This window comes from Tympanuchus pallidicinctus, unplaced genomic scaffold (genome assembly GCF_026119805.1).
Source record: "Tympanuchus pallidicinctus isolate F22 unplaced genomic scaffold, pur_lepc_1.0 scaffold1, whole genome shotgun sequence".
NCBI classification, from domain to species: domain Eukaryota; kingdom Metazoa; phylum Chordata; class Aves; order Galliformes; family Phasianidae; genus Tympanuchus; species Tympanuchus pallidicinctus.
Genome location: NW_026294618.1, coordinates 28,063,012 through 28,089,757, shown reverse-complemented (window position 1 = coordinate 28,089,757; position 26,746 = coordinate 28,063,012). Strand labels below are relative to the sequence as shown.

Genomic DNA, 26,746 nt, shown 5'->3' with positions numbered 1-26,746 from the left:
GAAGCTCTTTTCTGTACAGAATTTCTCAAAATAAAATCTGGGGAACCAGAAAGTTAGCAAAGCTACATGCACCAAGGGGTTGTGCGTATTTTCATGTGGGGTGGATACACTGTATACCTACCTAAGCACAATCTTAATATATCAGCAGTGCTATATAATTCCTACTATCCTACACAAACACGATTTCTTTTTTACAAATGTTTTTTAAAGCTATCTTTCCTTCACCAGTCTGACATAAGTGGAATCACATAACTTGTAAGAGAAAACCCCAAGCTGCCGAGCAGCACAGAGGATCAGCAGGATTAACACTGCCGAGACGGAGAGAGTCTTGACAATGCCTTAAATGCCAAAGAACTTTGGCTCACATGCTGTGGCTTTCAAACAGAAAAAAGTTTCCTATAACATCCCTATTAAAAATTAATGTTATAAAATCCCATGTTACCAATTTTTGCATTAACATCCTCACATTCTCTGCAGTGCACTCTTTCAGTGTGGGGAAGATCCAACTAATTGTAGAGATCATTAAAAAACAGTAGTGTCAGATTTAGCCTACAGAAATAAACTGTGATTTCTCATGACTTGGGAAGTGAGGGAAAAAATTTGGGGCTTCACAGTATGAACATTAAGTAACACCATTGTTTGTGGAGAACAAAAGAATATTCAGCTCGTGCACATTGTTTCCCAAATTTCTGCATCTGTGCATTACTGAACTAAAAGGTACTCTGAAACAAAAAGCAAAATGCACAAATGTCTACATAGCTTGACCATCAAAAAAATGAATTTCCAAATACAATCTCAGTAACAACCACTCTGAAAAGGAACCCAAAGGATCTATATGAATCAATTTTCAAAGGCTAGCAGAAACTCTAACATGGCAGCACAGTCACCAGTGACATCATGCCTCTGCTACTATTACAAGTTTTGAAGATGCAATTTGTTAAACAAACTACTTTGAAGATGTTGCAATTTAGTAGAAAAAAATAAAAAACAATTTATTTTCAGAAAATTATTGAGTCCAGTTATAAGTGCTACTTGTTTTTTAAGGGTAAGTCTTGTTTCACAGTTCGTTTACCTTCTGATGAGGTCAATATTAAATCCCAGCAGAGACACATACACACAAAGTGTTATGTTAACTTCATAACCCAAGAAAGTTAACTTCATACTCAAAGCTAGCACAGATGTATTCTAAGGAAAACAAGAGGCTGGGCTGTTTAAAAAGCAAGAATTCTTCCAGCATGAATTGCAATCCATTAAAATTACCTAATTTGCTATTACAAATGACTCTGATCCACCCTCGTAAAAACTACCGTTGTTCTCAATTTGCAGGAATGAAGTCCTGAGAATGAATTACTGTCATTAGAAATATGTCCACTCAGTAAGAAGAATGAGCCACACCATCATATCCATTCTAAAATTGTTTGATATGGCATATATATTGCACTGAAGAGATCTTGCTTTTAATACTATCTGAATCAACAAAGTAATAACAAGCAGCCTACTGCGAGAATTAATTACAAGATAACTCCAAATGAATTATGCAGGTCTGCTCTCATTAATCCATCTCGTTTGCAGCTCAGTGGATTCCAAGTGATGCTAGCTCATTACACTGCCTTTCAATTTATTTGAAGTTCTTAACACTCCCTCCTCTAGCATCATTTTTTGCTACAATTATAAACTTTGTCCTTTGTATATCCCACCGTGTTTATTTACACTGAAGAACCACTGAAGAAACGTTGAACACAATTATAATACTCTTTCTATTGTACATTATATTTTTACATAATCAGAGCTCATTATCATAGCATAAAATGGTATTACCAAGATTTTTTTCAACCCATAACTAACAAACTACAGAAGTCTGACAATTTCAGAACCACACACTGATTAAATCTGAATTCTTAGTTAGGATGTCGGTCTGGTGAAGGAAAATAAAAAAAGGACTGGCCTTCCATGAAGCTTGAGTTACTTTTCTTTTTAACAGGTTCATTCTATATCCATGATCTAACTTTTCCTGTTTAATTAAGTTTTGCTTGCCTATGGTAACATACTACTTGAGATGAGATACGGACTGTGACACAAACGGAGTCGGTACAAAAACAATATTTTACAGCCATTCTGCATACAGAGGGAAAATAAATTGCATTCTGACTGACAGCATGAATTCTAAAACAGGGACAATACTATTTGCCTTGCTGCAACATTATTATCTGAAAATGAAAACAAAACAAATCATTTTCATACAAATTCCAATTGGTACTACAGGCTAAAAAAGCACATTTAAAAGACTTATCTGCCTCCTTCAATGAACTGTCAATACTATGGCAAAATCTAGAGTAACCAGTGTATCAATAAGCATTCTAATATCCACTCCCGATATGTAGAGAAACTTCCTAACGTTACATAATAAAAGAGAGATTAAAAATAGTTATTGCAATATTTTGTTTTCCTATCTTCTGTTTCTATCCAATGGGCAAACACATTCGTATAATCATAACCTTCAACAAGCAAAGAAGTAGTATAAAAACACTACTGTATGGGCAGATGGTGCAAATGAAATGATTAGAGTCCAAAACAGTTTATTTACACAACAAGTAGATGGTTACCTGCTAGAGAAGAAAACAAAATGTGCAGAAGGTAAAACTGAATGACTGCCACAGTCAGTTCACAAGACTGCAATACTCAGTGTTTACGTTTTACAAGATATTGGTCAGCTACAGTCAGTCAATTCGTTGTTCTTTTAACTAAAATAGAGATTTTATCATATAAGGCATTTTAGAGAAATACAATTCAGATTACCTCTGCATTTCAACTAAAAAATATGCCAGTACCATAAACATTGAAATATCACAATCCACAAGCTCTTTGAAGATCACTTTGATAACTTCCCCTTCCCACAGGAGCTCATTACTCTCCCTAGCAAAACGCGAGTATTGATATACACAGATCCCCATGGCATTTTCCTTTGTAGTTTTAAATTCAGACTCAGTGTCATGGTTTTCAAATTCAGCTAACAATGTCAGTAAGCACAGAGAAAATGAAAACATATTTATTAAAATTTAAAATGATGTGTACACGTTGCATAGAAAAACAGGTAATTATTTATTGCTTACCAAGCCCTAAGAGGTCAATAGTGGGTTCTGATGACTTTTTTGGACTTCCTTTGGCTTCTAATTGCTGATCCTCTTTCTTCTGTGGCTTTAGAGGGAAAAAAAAAAATAAAAAATCACAGTTAACTTTTCTGAAAGGGATATGATGCTTAAAAAATTCCCATTACAGATGCTAAGCCAATACCAAAAATAAAAGCTCTTTTCTGTATTTGCTTATTGTAATGAATTTGATTTGTAACGAGACTAATTGCAGTTGTGATCATAAAGGACGAGGCGTATTACTGTAAAACATAATCCTTATTCCTTGCTGATATGTAATCAATTTTTAAATAAGAGTTACCAAATAAATTAGAAAAAAAAAAGTCGAAATCTTATACTGAGCCACTGCTTATCATTCACTAGGCAGAAATCCATCTGTAATCTGATTGACTAGCTTCAACCTCCAAACTATACTGTTCTGCAGCATTAAGAAGGTTCAGGTTTTCAAAAGCTTGCATTAAAAGATGAGCAGCAGACTAGTGACACAATTTACCCTTCTTGAAAACAGTATCAGCAGAACTTGCAGACTTTGTGGATGCTAAGCACAGAAGGACATAATCTGTTTTTTTGGTCTTTTCTTTCTAAGCCTGAAGGCAAGTGGCATTGATATGAAATCTGATTATGAAAATGACTTCATAAATCTATTTATAGTTCATGTCGCCCCAATATCTGGCTGGTCATCCTAACTCACCTGAACATCTTGTTTTAAAATAAACTGGTTTACAGCATTGACAGGGCAAACATATTCTCTTGTGCACATGAACAAGACATGAATGTCTGACATGCATTTACTTCACAAAATCACGGACAGGTGAAGTGGACTGGTCAACCAGTGAGCACAGCTGTTAAGTAGAAGTGACAACTGAGTGATGGTAGAAGAGCACTGCCAGACTGGGCACTGGGCTGAGACCAACAGAACCCACTTTACTCCCACCATTATCATTATCATGTGGGTATGAACTTATTTACTAGTCCCTTTCTTCTACTGCAAACTCAGGATAGAGTCATGAGCTTGGTGCTTGTGAAAGCACTGACAAAACTCAAGAGTACTCAAAGATGGCTCTAGTGAACAGCCCAATTTACCAACACCCCCCTTAGATGAGAAAGCACCCATTGATATCATATCCTCTGGGAAATATCGGCAATGAAAGAAACTCCATTTCTGCAGTGATGGGGAATGGGAACCTGAACACTCAAACTTATCTTTGTTCATCTTTTAGAGACATATGTCCACGCTCTTGCAAAAAACTCTTCTGTTGACTCTATGCACTTTGCTCAAGAATAAAAGGGAAGCTGCTGCTGGAAAAATATTCCATGGCTTCTTCAATTCTAAAGTGTCTTACAAGTACCATGTTTGAACACATTATTTGAAGAATAGCAAACATTTTGGATGCTTCTCTGTACACAGATAAATATTCTTGGGTGTGAGAAAAAAGAGTATTTCTAAAAGTAAACTTTTGCACATCAGTGATAAATTGAAGAACTGATCATTCAAAAACAAGGTTTTCTACAGCTGAGCATACGTCTGAAAATCTACCGCAGAACTTAAATTACTGTCACAAATATTAATCAGATTTTACAAAAAATATTTCAGAACAGAGTTCATCATAGAGATTTGTTCGCTTGGTTCTCTGTACAGAACACCATGGATCACTGAGGATGTAAAAAACAAAACAAAACACCTGTTTCTGACTTTTTGCCTGAATTCACAAAACTGATTTTTTTTTTTATTCTATATTCAGAGTTTAACATCTCTGAGTATAGAATAACAGCTTCTTTAAACTGAAAAGCAGAACTGTTAGAATTACACTAAATGTGTAAGCTCTCATTACTCCAGATTAGGTTTATGGTAACTATCTGAATGCATAAGTTTGTAATAAATTAAAGCTTAACAGGGTTGGTTTAGAGGGCAAACTTCTCACAGAAAACAAATCAGCTTTGCATACATTAGTAAATCCGAACAGATGGCATTCAAATAGCAGTTTCTTTTGTTTAGTACTTATTATTGTAGCAAGATTATCTTTTAATAAATCTAAATATAAAAAGGCAGTACTAATCCTGTACTTGAGTCTTCTGCTTTGTTAAATGAACTTTCTCAATAATCATTAATTGCCTATTTAGAGTCTGATAAGACAATGAAGGTACAACGTATAGAAACTATGTAAGATTCTCGAAGGCACCTTGTCCCAACATTGCTCTATTTTTTTAATCAGCATTTTTTTTTCTTATTTTACTCCTTCTCTAATATCTAAAGAATAGGTTTTCACATTACTTCATAGCTAGTTGCACTAACAGACTGCTAAGTTATTTTCATGCTTGTTAATATTGAAAAAATTTGTTGTTATTTCTTTGAGGGAGATTCTCAAAGCATTATTCAGTTTCTCGTTTATACATAGACAGTTTTCACCAAGACTAACCTTCACTCTGAACAAAAACCCACCCCATCCATCAACTTGCTTTTTATCAATATTCACTAGCAATACTCAGCAGCAATCTAGAATAATTAAAACATTTCATCTGAATATTCTCCTATTCTTAATTTTAGCAGCGATGCTACATCGCTTCCTCCTCTTACCACTTTCCATTTCCCGACCACAACAAATGCCAGCTGCTGGAGTTTTCTACTCTCCTGTTTGAGAGTTGTTTTTTTTTTAAATAAAACGTACCTTAATTTTTTGGTTTGGAGGCTAAGATGCTGCATGCCATAAAGGCTCTTGTGCAAATTCAGAAGACATTCAGTTTGGTGCATAATGTCTGCCATGACTGGAAAAGGACCTATCTGAAATAACCTATGCTTAGGCATAAGTTAAGCAAAGATGGCACTGCTGGGCAGAAAGGGAAAAAAGAAACATGGATGCAAACAATTACACTTAAGAATACCTAAATAAAATGCTCTTTGATGTGCTATTTCCTGAGACAGTTCTCTTTTTGCCCCCCCAGGACTTTGGGCTGCCTGACTGCACTGTGGTCCACCTGAAGAAGGTACAATGAAAAGCAATACCTTAATAATGTGTTCTATAGGAGAGATGATGGCTTATTTCTGGGGCTGGAGAAAAAGACCTACACAGGTCCCTTCCAACCCATATAATTCTGGCACAGATAGACATTGAAATTTCCAGAAAAGAACAATCACATTAGAGTCATTTGAAAATTTTATTCCAAATCCTCAAGGGATGTGATGTCTAATTTCTGTTTAGTAGCTTTGTTCCAACAGGACTCACACATGACTAAGCTTTATGTACAGAGTGCTCTTCAGAGATGTTAAACACTGTGAGCACAGAAGCATGCAATGGGTAAAAAAAAAAAATAATAAAAAAAAACAAACAAAACCCCAAAAACCTACATAACAAGGCAGTGACATTTTGTTAACTTACTGTTTAATCAGTGCTTTATCTAAAAATTACTGTATTTTGCAGCAGAGTAACGTACTATGACAAAAATCTGCTTGTGATTTCTGCTGCACTAAGATTCCTTTTGGTTTCTGTCCTAAAAAAACCTGAGCCTGTTTTAGAGAATAGAATAATGTTTTAGAGGCTAGAATAATCTCACTGAAGTTATCACTTCCTTAGCTAGGTTCTGCATCCCTTTATACAGCTCTTCGGATTGGCAAATCTTGGAAGTTCTTGTAAGTATTTTCAATTAAAAAAAAAAACAACAAACCTCTTAAGCAGAAAAGCAGGAAAATACTTTCTTATTACCAAGCCCCAGAATGGATATCATCATTTCATGTGATTGCACAGATGATACTTAGTTGAAACACAGTAACTTTTAATTGCTTTTTCCCCACCAACACTATCCTTTTCACAGAATCACAGGGTTGGAAGGGACCTCAAGGATCACGAATCTCCAACCCCCCTGCCACATGCAGGGCCACCAACCTCCACATCTAATACTAGAGCAGGCCTAACCTTTTACTTAAGTATTTCTCCTGAGCCTGGAGAAGGGGAGGCTCAGGAGGAGCTCATCTGTGTCCATAAATACCTGAAGGAAGTCTAACAGTGGACAGAGTCAGACTGTGCCCAGTGCAGGCCAGGATGCAATGAGCACAAACTGGAAGCACAGGCGGTTCCCTCTGAACAAACAGCAGGTGGAATTCTATGTTGATGGAGTACTGGCACGGGTTGCCTAGAGAGGCTGTGGAGTCTCCCAGCTTTGAGACAGTGAAAACTATCTGGAGTGACTCTTGAACCAGCAGGCTGAGCGAGATGACCTCTAGAGGTCCCTTTTAACCTCAACCATTCTGTGATCCTGCCAAGTGAAACAGCGCATAGAAATTGTTAGCTACAACATTCACTCATCAGATATTTTCAGTAAGGCTGAAGGACTTCCATGCTTTCAGGTACACTAACAACGTTTTAACTTTTCAGTGGAAGGGGTTGAAGCAGTCTTCTATGGAAGACTGTGGGCAATACAGTTCCAGCACCAAATACTGAGTAATTTTTAAGGCTATCTTGACTGGTATAACATCAAATGCATGGAAATCACTGTTCAGAATTGGTTTATAGCCTATTCTTGAAGCTCTGAGAGACAATTTTAGTAACAATTCTTATGATTGCTTCAGAAGTAACAGCATCTACTGCAGAAATATTATGTGATGTTCGTATTCCATATGTTAAAGAAAACTGGGAAAAAACAAGGTTTTCTGCAGCAGAGGCTACAGTTATGAGCATCCCTAGAGGTATGCCAGTGTGTATGGGATGGCATGGAAAGGCACATACTTAACAGGAGCTGAGTAACAGTGGACTAAGAGTAGCTTTTTTTTCTCCACTGTCTAAATAGAATTTCCCTATATTATTCTTCTAAGAAGAATATGTGTGTTATGTGAGACTAATAGAAATTCTGCTCCTTCATAAAATATCTGAATAGAAAGCAGACTAATCGCCAGAACCTTAGATAATCGCAAGAGCCATAGAGTCTGCATTTTATTAAAGTAAGACAAACAAACTTGAGTAATTAAAATGGATAAAGTTGCTGTCATGGAAACAATTCCCTCTTTAAGTTTTTGCTCTGCTTCTAATTTCTATTTACTGTCTAGTGATATCTCACTGAATCCTAATTTTATACCCCACTGAAGCTCCACAATACAATAAAACATACTGTGACAACATAACACTAAAACCTTATCCATAAGAAGTACTTAGATAATAAGATATATTATAGTATTTAAAGAGAAGACATTTAAAAGTAGGAACTTCTCCTAACTTTACCTCTAACAAATGAAATGAACACGTCAGAGAGTATCTTCTACAGACAGTAAGAAATACCTCTTTCCTAGTTATGTGAAATGGAGATACAGAAATGATTATATGAATTTTAATTTCCTCACACCTTTACTGGATGTTAATTGGCTTGAATTCAGCAGACGGAGCACTAAATGCTGGCAATCTGCACATACCTGTACACTGCAACTTGTTCAACGTTAACATTTTGAGCTAAGAAGCCATCCAAACAGAATTCTTGCCCTAACTGTTGTAAAAAGCAATCAACTGTGGATAAAATCAGGCCATCTGCAATATAATACACTCTTCAAGCAAGTACATAAGCCTGCTTAAATAGTTTTATGTAATGTAATTTTTCTAAAGACCCACACTGAGTTTATGTTTTCATTATGATGAGTGCACTCACCAGTCCGCCTCTAATCCATAGAGACACCAGGTATTACATAGTCAAAACCACTTACTGATCTTGTTAATTTCCTAACATTTCATGGTTAAGATAATTTTTAAAATTTGAATATAAGGCAAAGATTTGACTTTTATTTCGTTCAAATTCTGACTACATTCTTGCAGAATTAAAATAGCATACTTCTAGCAAACCAATTTCTCTGTTTTCATATGATGAGCAAGTTTACCATTGCATCATGAAAGACTAACTTATAATTCAACAATGTTGCACTGCTGTTTTCTTTCCCGTTTCTTTACTCATTGTGTGAGATAATAAAAGTGATCCGAGATTTAATTTGGAAAACAGGATTCGTAAGAACACTAGTTTAGACCAGCCAAAAATAAAAATTTTATTTGTCCCTACTAGGTCTCAAATAAAAAAAAATCCATGCTCAGTTATACCTTTTATTGAACTCTCACAAATCATTGCTCTAGATATAACACCATTCTGGTTCAATCTGATTTATGTGAAACACTTCTTAAATCAGTTAAAACCAAATAAATCAGCAAGTAACAATCTTAATTACTCTATTTTCACATCAAGGTGTAGGGTTGATTTTATAGATTTGTTTCTCCCTCACATGCTCATCTAAAGCAAATCTCCTAGAAAATAAGAATGCATCTTTGACAAGGACAAGAGAATTGAATCACAGAATACTCAGAGCAGGAAGGGACCTCTGAAAACCATCTAGTCCAACTGCCCTGCAATAACAGGGAACATCCACAGCTAGATCAGGTTGTCCAAGGCCTGATCCAGCCTCACCCTGAAAGCCTCCAGGGCATCAACGACATCTCTCCAGGCAACCTGTTGCAGTGCCTCACCATCCACACCATAAAAGACATTTTCGTTATATCCAACCTAAACCTACTATCTTTAACCTTGAAACTATTTCCCCTTGTTGTATCACAACAGACCCTGCTAAAGAGTCTGTCCCCTTCTTTCCTGTAGCTCTCCCTTTTAGACACAAAAACGTTCCTGTGAGGTCATCATGGAGCGTTCTCCTCTCCAGGCTGAACAGCCCCTGCTCTCTCAGCCTGTCCTTGTGGAAGAGGCATTCCATTCCATGGATCATTTTTCTGGCCCTCCTCTGAACACATTCCAACATTTCCATGTCTCTCCTGTGTTGAAGACTCAACATCTGGTTGCAGTTCTCCAGGTGAGGTCTCACCAGCACAGAGCAGAGGGGCAGGTTCACCTGCTGGCCATGCTTCATTTGATGCAGTCCAGGATACAGCAGGTTTTCTGGGCTACAAGGGCACATTCCTGGCTCACGTCCAGATTCCCATTCATCAGTACTCCCAGGTGTTTCTTGACAGGGCTGTGCTCAAGCCTTTCATCCCCCAGCTTGTACTAGTAGTGGATATTGCCATGACCAAGGTGCAAGGCCTTGCACTTGGATTTGTTGAATCTCATGAGTTTCACCGATCTTTTTTCCCCATTTTGCTCATCCAGCCATTAGGCTTGGGTTGGTTAGATGCTAAGATGGGATACAGATGGGACAGCTTACTGAAATGACCATATGATGTCCTGTTTTTGAATTTCACCCCATCAGCACAGGTAATAACTACCAAATATTCCCTGTCTCTGTCATGCTACAGACTTGGCCAAGCAGATACAAGGAACAATTTTAGTCATGTAAATCACCTGCTTCTGGAACTCATCCTACAAGTCACAGTGAATTCTGAAGTTCTGTTCTCCCACTGAAGCTAAGCATACATAAAAGCCTTAAATCCCTGAGTCACAGCATTACAGTTTTGCAGCAGGCTCATCCAGAAGTCCACTCCTACTCCCTGGAATGGGTAGCCATGCTTTCTTCCAGAGTTTTACAAAGCAAGTCTGCAATGCCTGAAGCATAAGCTGCATGCTGTAGAGAGTCCAGTGTCCCAGTCAGGCATTTCATCAGATTTTGTTCAGCCAGCTATTTCTGAAGATAACCGCTGAATGAATAATTCATTGTCTCATCAGAGAAAAGAGAAATAATGGAAGCATTGCCAAGTCAATCCTCTTCCTTCCTCTGCACAAAGATTACGGAACAGCGCCAATGATGTTGTCTACAAGGGACACAGTTATCTCATGGGCAAGACAAGAAGGAAGGTCAAGGCCACCATGACTGACAGTCACACATCTACTAAATTCACATGCATAAGAGGATTTTATGAAGTTTGTTGCTGATTTTATCCATGCCACCAGCTTGTGCTTCCCTGACTCTCAGCACAGGGCCCACACACTTGTCTTCTACATCTTGTAACCAAGTAGAGGAATGGGACGTGGCAAGCCAGATATACAGATAACGTGAGACCCTCCATATTAGTTAAATGGAAAAAAAACAAAAACAAACCAATCCCTTAATATTAAGACCTAGCAGCAATTCCATAAACTCCAGTTATACCCATTCTCTCCTTTTTAATCATTACTGTAATAACACAGGAAATTAATCCAAGCTTGTGAAGTGATTTAAGAACATTACCCATATGCTGCAGTCCTTTCAGAACATTTTCAAGTATGACCACGCACTCCAGAGTCTACGGGCCAGTTTGAGCTCTGCATTTATGAGACACTTGTTTGTACCTTCCCATCTACCAGATAACCCACCTCTGACAGAGGCAGCTGGTGACATTTTGCCCAGGAAATGACAATGATGAAACTTGTTTGTTAAGGGTAGATTCAGAAGTGTCAGCATGCAGAGAACATACTGAGGTTATTTGTCATTATAAATGAATGACTCTGGGACAAAAGAATAATGCTAGCTAACTCAAGTGCAAATTTTCTGCTTCTCTAACATTATGCCAATTATCTATGTATGTACAAACTATGGGTGTAGCAGTTCTAGAAGGCAAAGGATATCCAACAGAAATGCAAAACAAAATACTTAAAAAAAAAAAAAAAAAAAAAAAAACAACAAGCAGAACTTCTGCTAATTCACTACCATAAGATGTTTGTGCAAATACATATATAATAGAAGAAATTTCAGCAACAGCACTTAAGATTAACATTAGGGTTGGATTTGATCTCCTAAGGTCCCTTTGAACCCATGCATTTCTGTGATTCTGTTTACCTTATTCTTTTTGCATTAGCTGTGAATTAGCAGAGGTAGCAGCATACCAGGTTCAAGACATAAGCCACACAACTAGTAGCTCTCAAGTAAAAAGTTTCAAGTAGGAACATTTGTAAATTACTATCATGAATATCTCTCCTACTCTGAAGCAATCAATCACTGTCAAACATCTGTTCCATCAGCTGTCCAATCCAACTATCTGCTCCTATTTTCATATTGAAACATTATACAGAAAAAATGCCTCTCTGAACATTTTCCTCAATTTCATACTTCAATGAAAAATTCACATGAATCTATAATTTAGTCTGTTTCATACACATCAGATCTACTCAAGCATTTATTCCTTTACCCTACTGTAGCTCCAAGAAGCTTTATGAAAGCTAGAAGATCCATCAAATAATGTAGTGAAAATCATTCCTAACCTACTTAAAAGCAATTTCCAGTTTACTCACTAGAGCTTACAGATGCTTCTGCGCTTACTGAAGTCCTTCTCTGCTCTTTATTAGGTAGGGACTTCATGCGTTGTGCATAAAGTAATTGGATTCCTTCCCTCTTCATTACCTGCTTGCAATGTAACTTTTGAGGGCAGCATAAACAGTGGAGAATTCCCATATGAGAAATTAATGTTAGTCATTTGCTCTAAGATTGCAGTAGGTCTATAGATATGATTTTTCCTGACAGCTTAAATACTTTTACTACACAAGTTAGTTTAGCCAGTATCTATTTAAAGCATTATTCACAGGTGTTACAGAGTTTTTAAGGAACATTTTACAGGTCTAGGACCTGACAGGTAAATAAATTAAAACTAATTCTTCCATAGTATTAAATTTGATTCAAGTTAAAGAAAATGTGTTGTTCTGCTTACCTTCCTGTAAGATATTAATGCTTTTCTCAAGCTTTTAACTAAATGTAAAGAAATTCAGTAATCAGACTGATTCTTTAAAACTCAGGATACTTTCAGCAAACGATGAACTTCCATTCCACCTAAATTGCAAGAAGAGCCAAAAAAGTAGCACACTGCATTGAACCACAAGATACCCACCAGCCGATATCGCTACAAGGCCGTACTGATTACAGTATCTCAGCATGCAAAATCTGATGCATTTCTAATCTAGACAAAAAACACTGCACGTCAACAAAAAAAAAAGATGCAACTCTTACTGAAACCAGAATTGCCTCAAACAAACAGCTCACTTCAGGGGGAAAATTTAAATTTGTTATTTAAGAGCTTACTGCAATTACTCAAATTAATCACTCTCTGACACTGAACTGCTCACACTGATGCATATAAATTAAATTAGGCCATTTATACCAAACAAATCAACAATACAGGATTTTATTTTTTTTAATACGTATCTGAGACACTGCCTCAAATAGGTATCTGAGCACCACCTCATGAGACTGAATGTGTACAAGTCTATGGGGCCAGATGGTGTGCATCCCAGGGCTCTGAAGGAGCTGGCTGAGGTGGTTGCTGAGCCACTCTCCATCATATTTGAAATGCCGTGGCTGTCAGGTGAGGTCCCAGATGACTGGAGGAAGGGTCACATCACTCCCATTTACAAGAAAGGGAGCAAGGAGGATCCTGGGAACTACAGGCTGGTGAGTCTCACCTCTGTACCTGGGAAGATCATGGAACCGATCTTCCTGGATGACATGCTTGATCACATGAGGAATGAGTGTGTGATCTCAGAAAGGAAGCACAGCTTCACCAGGGGAAGGTCATGCTTAATCAATCTGGTGGCCTTCTATGACAGAGTGATGGCGTCAGTGGACAAGGGAAAAGCAACTGATGTCATTTACCTGGACTTGAGCAAGGCCTCTGACATGGTCCCCCACCATATCCTTATCTCCAAATTGGAGGAATGTGGAATTGATGGGTGGACCACTCCATGGATAAGACACTGGTTGAAAGGCCGCAGACAGAAGATGGTCATCAAGGTTCTATGTCCAGGTGGAGGCCGGTCACGAGTGGCGTCCCCCAGGGGTCTGTCTTGGGACCGGTGCTCTTTAACATCTTTATCAATGACATCGAAGATGGAATCGAGCGCATCCTCAGCAAGTTTGCTGATGACACCAAGCTGAGTGGTGAGGTTGACACAGTGGAAGGAAGGGATGCCATCCAGAGGGACCTCAACAGGCTAGAAAGGTGGGCTCAGGTGAACCTAATGAAGTTCAGCAATGCAAAGTGCGGAGTTTTGCACTTGGGCCGGAGGAACCCAGGCATCCGTACAGACTGGAAGGAGCAGTCCTTGAGAGCAGCTCTGTGGAGAAGGACCTGGGGGTCTTGAAAAACTTAAGGTGAGCCAGCAGTGTGCCCTCGTGGCTCAGAAGGCAAATGGTATCCTGGGCCACATCAGAAGAGGGGTGGCCAGCAGGGTCAGGGAGGTGATTGTCTCTCTCTACTCTGCCCTTGTGAGGCCCCATCTGGAGTACTGCATCCAAGTGTGAAGCCCCCAGTATAAAAAAAACAGGGAGCTGTTGGAAATGGTCCAGAGGAGAGCCACAAAAATGATCAGGGGACTGGAGCACCTCCCCTACAAAGACAGACTGAGGGAGCTGGGCTCGTTCAGCCTGGAGAAAAGAATGCAATCATTGCAGTCTGAAATAAGGGGATGAGTTCTTTTAGGTATCCTAAGAGTTTGGCTCCTGCAGTCTTTCGGTGCTTTCCTTCATGTTCACTACGTAACTGTCACAATAAGAAGCAGGAACCTGGAGCTAGAGATGGACTGCTGAGAAGGACAGGCCTACAGCCTGCATGCAGAGGTGACAAAATTTGCTACAGATTCTGGAGGTAAGGATTTGAGTTGAGCTTGCTGCAGCTGAGAATCCTTAAAATGACTGCATCTGAATCTAAAAGCAAGGACCCACTTACAAGGACACAAAAGGCACAGGGGAAAAGCTGTGTATCAACCTTTTTTTTTTTTTTTTTTTTCTTATCTGGTCATGAAAATTGATCAGATAAAACCAAAGTATTCTACTTCTAATCCAATAAAGCCTGTTTTCAAAATCTTAGAGAACTCATTTTAGAGGAGAAAATCTAGATATTTCCATCTTAAAGCTGTGGCTGATGCAGCATCCCATAACAATGCAGCTCAATTTGCAAGCTGCAAAATGCAATACATGTGGTTTGTACTTCTGCAAAGTTGTCTTACACCTCTTCAGTTTTAGAATCACAAAAGCTGAGTTCATAAAACAAGAATAAGTATTTCTCCTAGGCTTACACTGAGCTAATTAGCCTGACAACATTAAAGTAATACAGCCACATTTGCTCCAGTTCCTTAGCTCATTTACAACCATGTGGCACCACCATTTGTTTTGAAAACGCGCCCTGGAAAGGATAACAACAAGACCCTACACCCACAGGTAGTCACCAGCTCGGAGCACGGATCTTTCCAGATGCTGGTATCCTACTCATAGGCAAATTCAGCTCAAAATGTTACACACACGTGAACATACAGTGGATGCCTCCAATAGCTGGTCACAGATGTACTGCCTTTGCAGTAAGTGGCTTCTAGATGCTCATCTCTCCACCTGCTGACCCACACGCTCCTCTGACCTGATTCCTTCCAGTGACTGGCACAGACCTCTTACCCTACTCATCTGGTACTTTGTTATGTACCTACCGTGTAAATTGAGGATTTAAATGTAATAAGACAAAATCTACATGTCCTCGTGAGCAAAAGTTACTCACATTAATACACAGTATAAAATGCACTATTTGCCTAGCAGACAAGTCTGCAGTAACTTATTTTGACACAAACTACAACATCCTCAAGCTGAGATATGCACTTGCTGAACAATGAGATGCAGAGATTTATTTTGCAACAGTACAATGTCAGCCAGCTTGAAGACCAACTGCAGAATGGTTCCATTTTCTAGCTGCAGATGCCAACTTTATAAAGGCAAAATTTCAGGTAAGACAGACAAATTTATCCATCTGTAATCCTCTTGTTATCAGAGATGGAAGGCACTGATTGCACTGATTGCACTGCACTGGTTAACAGTGCTGACTGACATAAAAGGAATTCAGCATTACATAGACATTTTATATTTGAAAAGCTAGTTAATGAGTCACTTAATTTTGTAACCTGAATCTTGCAAAATTTACTGAAGTGAGAAACTTGTCCATTTCCTTCAAATTGCATTAAAAACTCCTGCCTCTGCCTTATCCTGCTTATATCACTACCAAAGTTAGAGTGGTATCTCCCAAAAGCCTTTCAATGAATTGTGAAAAAATAATCAATAGGATTGATGTCAGAGCACTAAGGATTTTTACGCGCTGTTCCACTGCAATGAGCAACTACCAAACGCAATGATCAACATTCTAAATACTTTAATTCTTCTAATAAAAAGACACAGAATCAACATCTATGTCAGTTAAACTGTAGGACACTGAAAATGTCATGACAGCCTGAACTTGAAAGCTACTAAACATTCTCTCCCTTTTAAAAAAAAAAAAAAAAAGAAATTACTAAGAGCTTAAACTGATGTCAGAGGTTTGACAATTGCCTGTAGCATCTGAAATTATTTTTCATGAAAAATGAAGTTACCATCTTTACTCTTAAGTACCATTTGCACGTCTGACAGTTCTTGCTTCTATCCAGCTGCTATGTCTTGATGCTCACACACTGAAGTGAGGTACCTCTCCTGAGGGGCTTAAGCACGTTCTAACGTAACCACAGTAAAATGAAAGAACACACAAAGACCCCTGATTGCTTTGCTCCTGATCCAATAAATCTAATTGTTACACTTCCTTTGTTTTCATATTATTCAAAATGTGGTAAGATTATTATTTTGAGCAACATTATTTAAATTTCTTGCTTCTGTTTTCAACTTCGTATCTGTATCTTTCCTCATATTCAACTCCGTATGTTGGTACCACTTCTGTAAAGATATCATACCATTTTGTTCTTGCACATTTCACTGACTGTGCACAATCTAACCAGTGCTGTAATTTTTATAAAACCTTTCATATGAGATTGCATATACGCGCTTTCAATCATGTATGCTCCTATTTTTTCAAAGGCCTCAAAATGCTCCTGGTCTCTGATTAAAGCTGATTTAGTTCAAAACAATTTAAATGCACGTGCTTTTCATTTTATTATATGTGTACCTACATATTGTTGTAGGAGTCAACTTCTATAAACAGGCTAAAAGCAGAACTAACGTACCTCAGCACAGGTATTAACGTTTTAAAATGAAGCACAGAAATGAAAGCTGTAACATAACTTACTCTGGCAACTCTGCAGTTGCCTACTCAATTTTCTTTAATTCATGTGGGAAACAGCTGATTCGTATCAGATGTAAGCAGGAGAAATCTGAAAATACCATTCATTAGTAGGTATTACCAACTCAAAACCCAGGTCTGATTTAGTATTTGACTCTGTACAGAAGAAAAAGATAACTGAGGTTCACGTAAATCTAAGCACACCAAACGACACCTTGCTGTTAAAGATAGTTTAGCAAGTAAAACAAAGACAAATTTAACCAAAGAAACCCAAACCTAAGCTTGTTTTCATAGGTTTAAGATTCCATTTATTTAGAATTAATAAAAAACAAACTTGAATATAATATTCTGCCATAGAGCAGAGTTGATAGAATCAAGCAGATACAGAGAATGCAGACTGGACTGGGGAAAAAAATGTGATACCGTTCTTACGGTCTCACTCTTTTTCTGAAACTTAAAAGGCAAATATCCTTTTTCCTCCCATCTGACAAATAAGGTTTTCTATTACTTCTACCTGCAATATTTATTTCCTAATATCTTTGTCTACAGCTCTAATAGGTAATAAGACCCATGGCAGATTACTTTCATGAGATTAGAAGTTTCAAAGCAAGCCCTAAACACAAGGAATCCTTTGTTACCTGCACAAAGAATGAATTACACAGCTTTGGGAAGGAAAATCTCACTTCTTATGCTAATCTGTAGAAGGGCATAGGACAAAACCTCAAAAATAATCTGGTCTCTTCCAAAACACAGTATTAGAAACAGAAAACCAGGCTGCACAGGTCCGTAAAAAGCAAATTAAAAGAACAAGACTGAAATACACCCTTGGTGGAGGTAGGAGGCAGGGAAACAGGCTGTCCTATATTTTAATCACATAGTCCTGAATGCTGAACTTTAACTCAGATCTACTTCCCATTAATTTATGCAAACAAGGACTAAGTATATAAAGAAGACTATGTACGCAATGACAGTGAAAAAGTTATTTTTCAGTTCATCTGGTAAATACTCAATTATATATTAACATCAAATTTTTATAACATTTTATGTAAGATTATAAGAAAAAACATTAAAAATGAAATCATTCAGGAAAGCAAAATTATACTTACAGTTTTAAAAGAACATGCTCATGAACTCATGCGATTTAGCAGGCCTCATCAATCATAAGAAAATTAAATTTAGAATTACATTACAGATATTCTAAATGTTGAAATTATAACTCAGGTCTGTATTTGCCAAGTCGACTTACTCTTACAGTTTAAAAGTAAAACACTTAAGTAAACCACTTCCAAACTGGTGCTTAAGCGTACACCAAAATTTTAGCTACTTTTCTTTCTTCCAGCCAATAGAGACTAATGCTCCTTTAGCCTCACTTGCCCAAACAGGTTGATCTTTCGTGGCAGTTCTTAAGTTCTTTACAGAGAGTGGTGAGGTGCTGAACAGGCTGCCCAGAGAGGTTGTGGACGCCCTGTCCCTGGAGTTGTTGAAGACCAGGTTGGATGGGGCCCTGGGCAGCCTGGTCTAGTATTAAATGGGGAGGTTGGTGGCCCTGCATGTGGCAGGGGGGTTGGAGATTCATGATCCTTGAGGTCCCTTCCAACCCTGGCCATTCTGCGATTCTCTTTAGTGGCAGAGGGGACTACACAAAGAAACCACAGCAATTTCTTCATCTTTGGTAAATGAATGTTAGACACTGTTTTGTCTACAGGAAAGGGAAAAGCTGCTAATATAAAGTCCCCACTTCTACTTGAGGGGTTTGCTCGTACTTTCTAAAAGGGCAAATAAATTTATGTCAGTACCTCATAACACTGGCCATCTGGTGCAGGTTGGTAACAACTGGACATAGTCAGCACATCACTGTTATCACTGAGTTTAAGCAGGCAATTTAGTCCACAGTTTGAGGAAGAAAAACAGCCTTTGATATACTGCCACTGGAAGATAACCTCTAACTGACCCACTCCTGTCACCTAAATCAACTTTATACATAAACAAGAGCCAGTTTCAAATTCAAGATGCAATATAATAAAACAAATTCAACTTACAGTGTCAAAGAGTACTTCAGTTAATCAAGTTAACTGCTGCACTCCTTTAAAAACATTCATCATCCTGATATGTTCAGGAGAAAAATTTAACTTTGAATGTCAAAATTAGTTTGCAAAAGCACAAATAGTTTGTGAAGACAAAAAACAGCTTGCTCTTTACATCCCAACCATTTAACTTTACTGTCCAAATACAACAAAATCTGTCTTGGCAGGGCCCATTTCGAAAAAGAAAAAGGAGATATAGTTTCATGGTAATTACAACGCTCAGTATGCAATATTTTATGGTGGAACTATCAGAATGAACCATGAAAGTCTTCAACTGATGCAAAGTCCCTAAAGTGAACACCATAAAAAGCTATACAGTGCTGAATGAAAACAATTCCGAAGCATTAAATGCCTAGAACTTATCTGAACTTTCTAATTTTACAATAAGAAATACACGTTAAGTTTACTGAGGATGGTTTTCTAAATCACTTCTGGCTTAATTCTGGATTGCTAGCACACCAGATTTCCTGTATTTAACAACTAAAGCAATATATAAAATTGAATCCTGCCTCACCTGAACATTTTAGGCACATGAATTTACTTCCCCCTACTTCTGCAAGTGTTGCAGAAGCAATTGCTCACCACCTCTCAACTAATGTATACCAAGTCCCCTGAGCAGTAGAGGGCAGCAAGATTCACTCCCAGCCTGTTCAAAACTCCCTTCATATAACATCGGATAGCATGTAATACCCCTTCGGGCATGCTAAGTCAGCCACCCTCATTCTGTTCCCTCCCAGCTCCTTGGGGCCCTCACTGAGAATGGTCTCAGCTCTATACAATACTGCTTAGCAGGCAACTATAAACACTGGTGTGCTATCAACATTGTTTTTCTCCTACAACCAAACCACAGCATCATACCAGACACTCAGAAGAAAACAATTCCATCCCAGCAGAAACTAAGACATACAGTTTAATGATCAGACTGCATCCCATCCTTTCCTTTGGTAGAAAACTGGTATAAGACTGACAGGGTGCACACTGCATGGAGCAACTTACCTGAGTGCTCCTTTGTGCAAGGAGCAGACACTACACAAAAGGAATGAACAGCTTAAGTTTGAATTCCAGGAACTACTGTAAGGCTTTGCTAGCTCCCTTACGCACTAGTAGAATATGTAGGCTACGTGTTCTTTTGAAAGTTGCCAAATGACTGTAAATTGAGCACATTCAATTTCCTGAGGAGTAAGAGGTCTTTCTCAGTAGAAATACTAGAAATAAATAGGAGTTCAGTGCTTCACTTTGCCCTTGAATGAAGAACCAGTTCAATCAGCCTTAGCAGAAAAGGGAAACAGAAAATCATGTCTGATTTGGGAAAGTTCACCAACCTCAACTATGCAAAGGACTAATAAGAAAGAAAAACTACTCAGCAGCTGATGAAAGGGTGGGCAGGGTGATGAATCTTTTAAGATGGTTGTTGAAATTTTATCCATTTTTTCTTGCCAAGTATTTAATAATTTTCACATGTAATCATCAATGAAATAGACAGGAGGCAGCAGACTATAGACTTCCCCTCCCCTCACTCCCAAACTGGTTAGAAGCATCTGATTTTAGGGTTGTTTTTTAGCAAATTTAAAATCTTAGTTGTAATTGCATGTACAAAATATCTAAAAATTGCCTACATTGGATGACAGCCTCTCTTGCATTATTACTCCTGCTGTTGGCCCTTAGGAAGCATTATGAAGCATGTGAGTGGTCCCACTTGTTTATTTTTGCAACTCAACACATTTTGTATTCCTAGAATTGTATTTCAGTTAGTTGCAAACTACCTGGGCTTTGGCTCCAATTTTCTGGAGCCAGTTCTCATGTTGTAAAAAATCTGTCTAATAATTGTTCCAGCAGTTTTCATGCAATCTTTTCTCAAAGTAACTCCAAAGATAAGGTTCACAGAATCACACAACTGTAGGGGTTGGAAGGGACCTCCAGAGATCATCGAGTCCAACCCCCCTGCCAAAGCAAGTTCCCTACACCAGGTCACACAGGTAGGCATCTAGGCAGGTTATCTTAAGCATGAAAAAAAAAAAAAAGAAAACAAGATCTATAATTGTGGAAATGGCACAAGGAAGTACCCTGGGTTTCTCAGAGACAAGGGCCTTCTCTTAATGAGTGCTGTTGGTGCACTGGAGATGCTATAGTTTGGTCACTGCCAACTCCAGATAATGTTAATAAGAGACTTCAAGCTGAAAATTGATGAGTGTCTGAAGATCTTTCAAGGAAGACCTTGAAAATATGAGTTAATGAATACTGAGAGTAACGTGGCATGTAATTCTACTTTAGAATCACAGAATCACAAGTTTGGAAAGGACCTACAAGATCATCTAGTCCAACCATCCTCCCATTGCCATTGCTACCACAAGAAAGCTTTTATCCTTACGGTATTGTTTTACTTATTCTGAGAAGGATCAAGGAGTCAGTGAAGGAAGGAAAAAGAGAATGCAAGAATATGTGCAGAATCCAGATGTCACTAGGTCAGTTGCTCCTAGAATAAGCTGGCAGATTCCTGAAGAGAATTCCTTTGGTAGCTTAAGTCCCTGTATGCTTACTAGGCAGTTAATTATTGCATTCTTCAAGAGAATTTGCTTTTTCCACACAAAATGAGAGATTCTACTTCCCCATTCCTTACAAATGTTAGTTCAAGAGCTTTATTCCTCATGCTCCAGTTCTTTGTCCATTCTGATACAGAACAATTACTTCCCTTTAACATTTACCTAAAATTGGGATCTGAATTTATGAAATGAGTGTGCTGGTAAAGCGGCACCCATCTCAGACTAATGATATGATCTATCAATAGTTATAAGGTTACAAGAACTTCAAGTCACTTGTAATCTCCTACTTTAAACTTATATAAGAGTCTTCTGTGCTTAAGAGGCTCTAGCTCTCAATTACTAGCTTAAAATATGAAAATATATAATTGAAAATTACGATAATTTATTATTGGAAGGTGTCATCTTCAAGTAAAAAAATGCTGGAAGTGTAAACAGATTCACGTTCACCCACATTTCATCTTTCATTTTCCCAAAGGGCACTAAGAATTCTATTTTAACTGTTCACATAAGAGTTTCTCATTAAATGCAGTTTTTCAAACCTTTATGCAGATGACTTAAAAGAGGCAACAAATCCCCACAATCTGTAGTTCTGATATCCAAGGAAATAAATGCATTCATTTTGCTGGTTAATTTGCTATAATTTAAAGTACAACTCTGAATCCTAACAGATTACCATACCAGCCCTGTTATAAATATTCTGCCCACAGTAGAAAGTCTAAAATGAAATACAAAATTCTGTTTTTCTGACATGATATGTTAATATATAATTATGTGCTCACTGAGCACTTAGCATTCCAATTATTATACTGTTTTTCTGGAAAAACTGAAGCACACTGAATGCTCCACAGTCTGAACTGGTAGTTGGTTATATTATGGCAACTCTTACATGTCATCTTGTAATAGCACAAACTACTAGTGAATCAATGAAATCTTCAATACATATTTTCTTATCTAAAGGTTACAAGAAATTTGCTGTATATATGTAGCAACAGTTTTATCAGCTGAGATCCATATTAACTACTGCACAGTATTTCAGGATCAAATTAGCGCTTACATGGCAAGAAAGCTAACTCCCTGTCTTATCTGACCACTGTTAGCCCATTACCAGCATGAAAAACAAAACAGACCACTGGAACATGCTTTACAAAGCACCAGAAGCTGTAATTAATAACAGGGAAGTTTCAGTGCTATTCCATAAGATTCCATGAGCTCTTAAACAGAAGAAAAAAAAGCAAGCATTACAACTGCCAGTGGCTTAGCAATATCACTATTTTATTTTTACAGAGTACTGCAGGATCTGATGTTGAACACCACACTGTTGGCTACTCCCAATAAAACATTAATCACTGTAGCTGACCGTCAATCTGTAGCAGATCTTGTTATAATACAAATCACCCAGTAATTCGTAATTGTAATCACAGAAAGCAGAACAACCCTGAAAACCTGACACCAAGTAAGTATCCTTACTTCTCACTGTTCTGTAGATTTCGCCTGGACCTTGTGGAAACTCTATTCTGCATCTATTGCTGTCTCCAATGAGAACTTTCCTGAAAACTGATTCCCATGGAAACCACCTCAAGGACATGGTGATTCTTACTAAAAAGCCCACTGGCATTTAATCCATTAAAATGTACATTTCTGTCATTTTCACTTACAAAAGCATGCTAGCCAACAAAGACTTACGTGATAGCCAACTGACACACCAACATAATGTTGGAATAATGCACTTTACTGAACACACGTTATAAGCTTTGAAAATGCAAAATAAACAGGGCTGAACAGTCAGTTTGCCAAAGGTTAACGGCCAGCCACCAGTAAAGGGCTCTTAGCCAAACGTAGGCACAGATTTCATTCTTTGAAGTAGAGACTAGAATATAAGTATTGAATGTGAACATTTTGCTGTTGGGTTTTCTAAGATACTGTTCTTTCTTTTGTTTCAAAAGCTAACAAGCTCAGAATAAGATATAAAATAGAAGGCACTGGAAACGTAAGACTCATACGTGACTTTGCTAAAGCTCTCTGTAGTTTTATATAGCTTCACTTTAAACCTTTTGCTAGTTTAATGCCTGCTTTTCTTTTTCATCTTCATTGATTTTTCTGTAGGATGGACAAAACATTGACTGAATTACCTTAATAAAAAAATTCCTTTAAAACTGACAATCGCGTGGTTACATATCTTTAATAAATTTTCAAGTCTGGAATGTCTGCACTGGTGATATACTATGTTTGCAAGAAGGTGCAGTGATTTCAGGTATGAAGAACCCTTAAAGTCTGTTTCCTTCTTCAGGACGGTCAATACTGGGATAAATAATCTGCTTCTTGTTGTGGTGTTGGAAATATGGTATTGTGGTCAAGAGTCCAGCATTCCCCTACCGATTCAACATGCAATATTTAAAATACCCTACAGACAGTCTTTACCAGGATGTTAAGTCCATCATTATTAGTTAAACTAAGAAGAACATCACTGTATGCAATATTTTCAAGCAGAATTGCAACATAAAAATCCATATCCATAACTAAAACCTTTTCATTCTCCATCCCACCAGAACTTCTCCAGTGGAAACACAAGAATTCAATACAGGTCTCACTTGGATTCTAGAAAATCACTGATTTTAAAGTTTATAGGGAGTGTCTAAAAGTAGTGTACTTTCAACAATCCTTGAAAACCTTGAAAAGCCCCAGCTTAAATAATATATTAAATAAAATAGATGACACACAGACGAGTCTCATTTGAGCAATCAGTGCTGATGTATTAATAATGAAACAAAATATGCTGCATGTTCAAACATTCTCCAGCTGTTACAACGCTGTGATCTAGTGCAGATGTGTTTATGGAATTATGCATTTTGTACTACAAGCATTTAAAATGAAAACGCTTTCTTGCTCAATCATTTAACTGGCATTACATTTCAAATGTAAGTCTAATCAGAGGCATTTGGTGTGGGCTTTATATCAAGCATTAGTGCAGATCCTCAGCTGTAATGGCACAGTGCAGTCCCTTCTCCTCACTCAGTGAAGTTCTCCTAGCCATGTGACAAGGCCAAGTCACCCCTGCAATAAAAACTCCTTTCTCCTCCCAGCCAACGCTACACTTCTGAGCTTTACAAACTACAGCAACATTTTTAGCCTGTATGACTATATTATATTGTTTTGATCACAACACTTAATTTGGGAGGATGTAAAAGAACTGTGCCCTTGCTCCAATAATCAAGAATATTAATATTTATCTTACCACTAACAAATGTGCTTTGACCTCCTACCATACGTATAAGGATATCCTTCTTCCACTAAGGTTATTGAAGCAGTCCAAATTGTCATCACAATGTGTTGCCTCTGTAATTCTAAAACTGCTTTCCAATTCCACACACACAAAAAAAACTTGTACTGGGGAGGGTTATTGTTCCCCATTCACATATGCATATATTTTTGTAACTCTTTATTATGCAAAATAAAGAAAACTGAAATTTGAAAACTGAACTAGAAATACATCTGCAATCATAGGGCATGAATATTCAATATTTTTCATAATTGTAACAGAACATTATTGAGAAATTAAACGACAGATGGGGACACCAATGTGTTTTGTGGACTACAATACAGATAAGAACATACTTGATATAAGAACATAATTGGAGTCATATTGGCAAAAAGACACCTGTCTCAGAACAAACTACTGCATTTAAAACTTAAATTATCCATTCCAGTTCTCTTTAATATTAACTCTACAGGCAGTGTAGATCAACATACACGAAATTTTAAATGTTCTTACGTTAAATTTTAAATGTTCTTTACGTTGCTAAAGCTGCTTGTTGTACTTTAATATAACTGCTTAAAGAAGCAGCTTAAGCTGGTTTGCCTGTCACATTTTGTGACACATTCCAGTTGAATATTTTCAGGTTATCCAGATAGGAGATATTAATTCAACTCTATAGATTAAACATTTATTTTTAAAATGGATTCATTTAAGAAAGATATCACTAAATAATCATATGGCGCTCAATAAAGCTGAAAATTTTCTATGTAAGAATGGTAATGGCAGCTCTTAAAAACCTTAATCATTTGAGATTGTATTTTAACAAATCCAAACTCATCTTCCTGCAACCTCATACAGAAATAACAACACACATAATAAGTAAGCCATTTGTGTGGATTGTCTGGATTGTGCATGTGTGATATTTTCCCCCCAGCTACAAATTTCATTTTTTTAATGAAAACTACACTATGACCAACACTACAGTTTCAAATAACTGAGAAAAAGAAGATATTCTTACCTTTTCAACTGCTACTTGTTTTGATGCTTTTTCTGTTTCTCTCTCTCTCTTTTTCTCTTCTTTCTTTTTTTCTTTTTCCTTCTGAAGAAAAGAAATAAAAGCATTAGCTAATACTCAATAACAATGCATTTGCAAACCCACTGAATGTCCAGTCATATAGAAGAAAGATCTTCAGTAGTCCCTTTGAATTCAGCTTATGCTCCTACCCACACTGCTTCCAGAAGTGATCTGTTTTGCTCAAATAGTGCTACCAAAAATATTAAATTTCATTTTGCAAGTTTAAGAAAATATTATTTTGCTTCTCACCTGCATTTCCACTTACAAGCAGAAAGAAAAACATTCCACTGTTGTTTTTTTCCTAAGAAAACACCTGAAGAGAAAAAAACATCTACAACTGGACACAGAATACAGTTGAGGTGAGGACACACACAAAAATAGCTTACTGAAGTTTATTTTGTTCGTATCATATGATCTAACTGCTCTACCCCACCTTCTGAAGTCTTCTCACGATCCATGAGAACTCTGGTTTTGACACTTGCTCTTAATATTCACTAGCATCTCTCTAACAACACTGAAATCCCACAAAGAACAGAAAGAAACAAGTGTGTCATCTTTGACTAGTATCAAAGATTACCACAAAAGAACTGCTTTCCTTGTAGCATCCATTGCTTTCTAAGTCAAAACAGAAACCGTCTTGAATTTCTGCGTCAGGGATCACTCCTTGTCTTCCAGTACAATAACAAGTGGCTATCAAAG

At 37.5% G+C, this 26,746-nt stretch overlaps 1 protein-coding gene across 3 annotated transcripts in view; it reads right to left on the bottom strand.

Moving 5' to 3' along the window:
• Positions 1-26,746, bottom strand: part of SMAP1 (small ArfGAP 1) — a 93,260-nt gene that overhangs the window by 18,413 nt on the left and 48,101 nt on the right. For 2 of the 3 annotated variants that reach the window (XM_052686346.1, XM_052686355.1), the window contains 2 exons: positions 25,991-26,071; positions 3,111-3,195 (listed from right to left, as the gene is read on the bottom strand). In XM_052686346.1, the coding sequence (XP_052542306.1) occupies positions 3,111-3,195; positions 25,991-26,071 (166 nt within the window). The remainder of the gene's footprint in view (positions 1-3,110; positions 3,196-25,990; positions 26,072-26,746) is intronic. The other variant, XM_052686364.1, reaches the window with a different exon arrangement.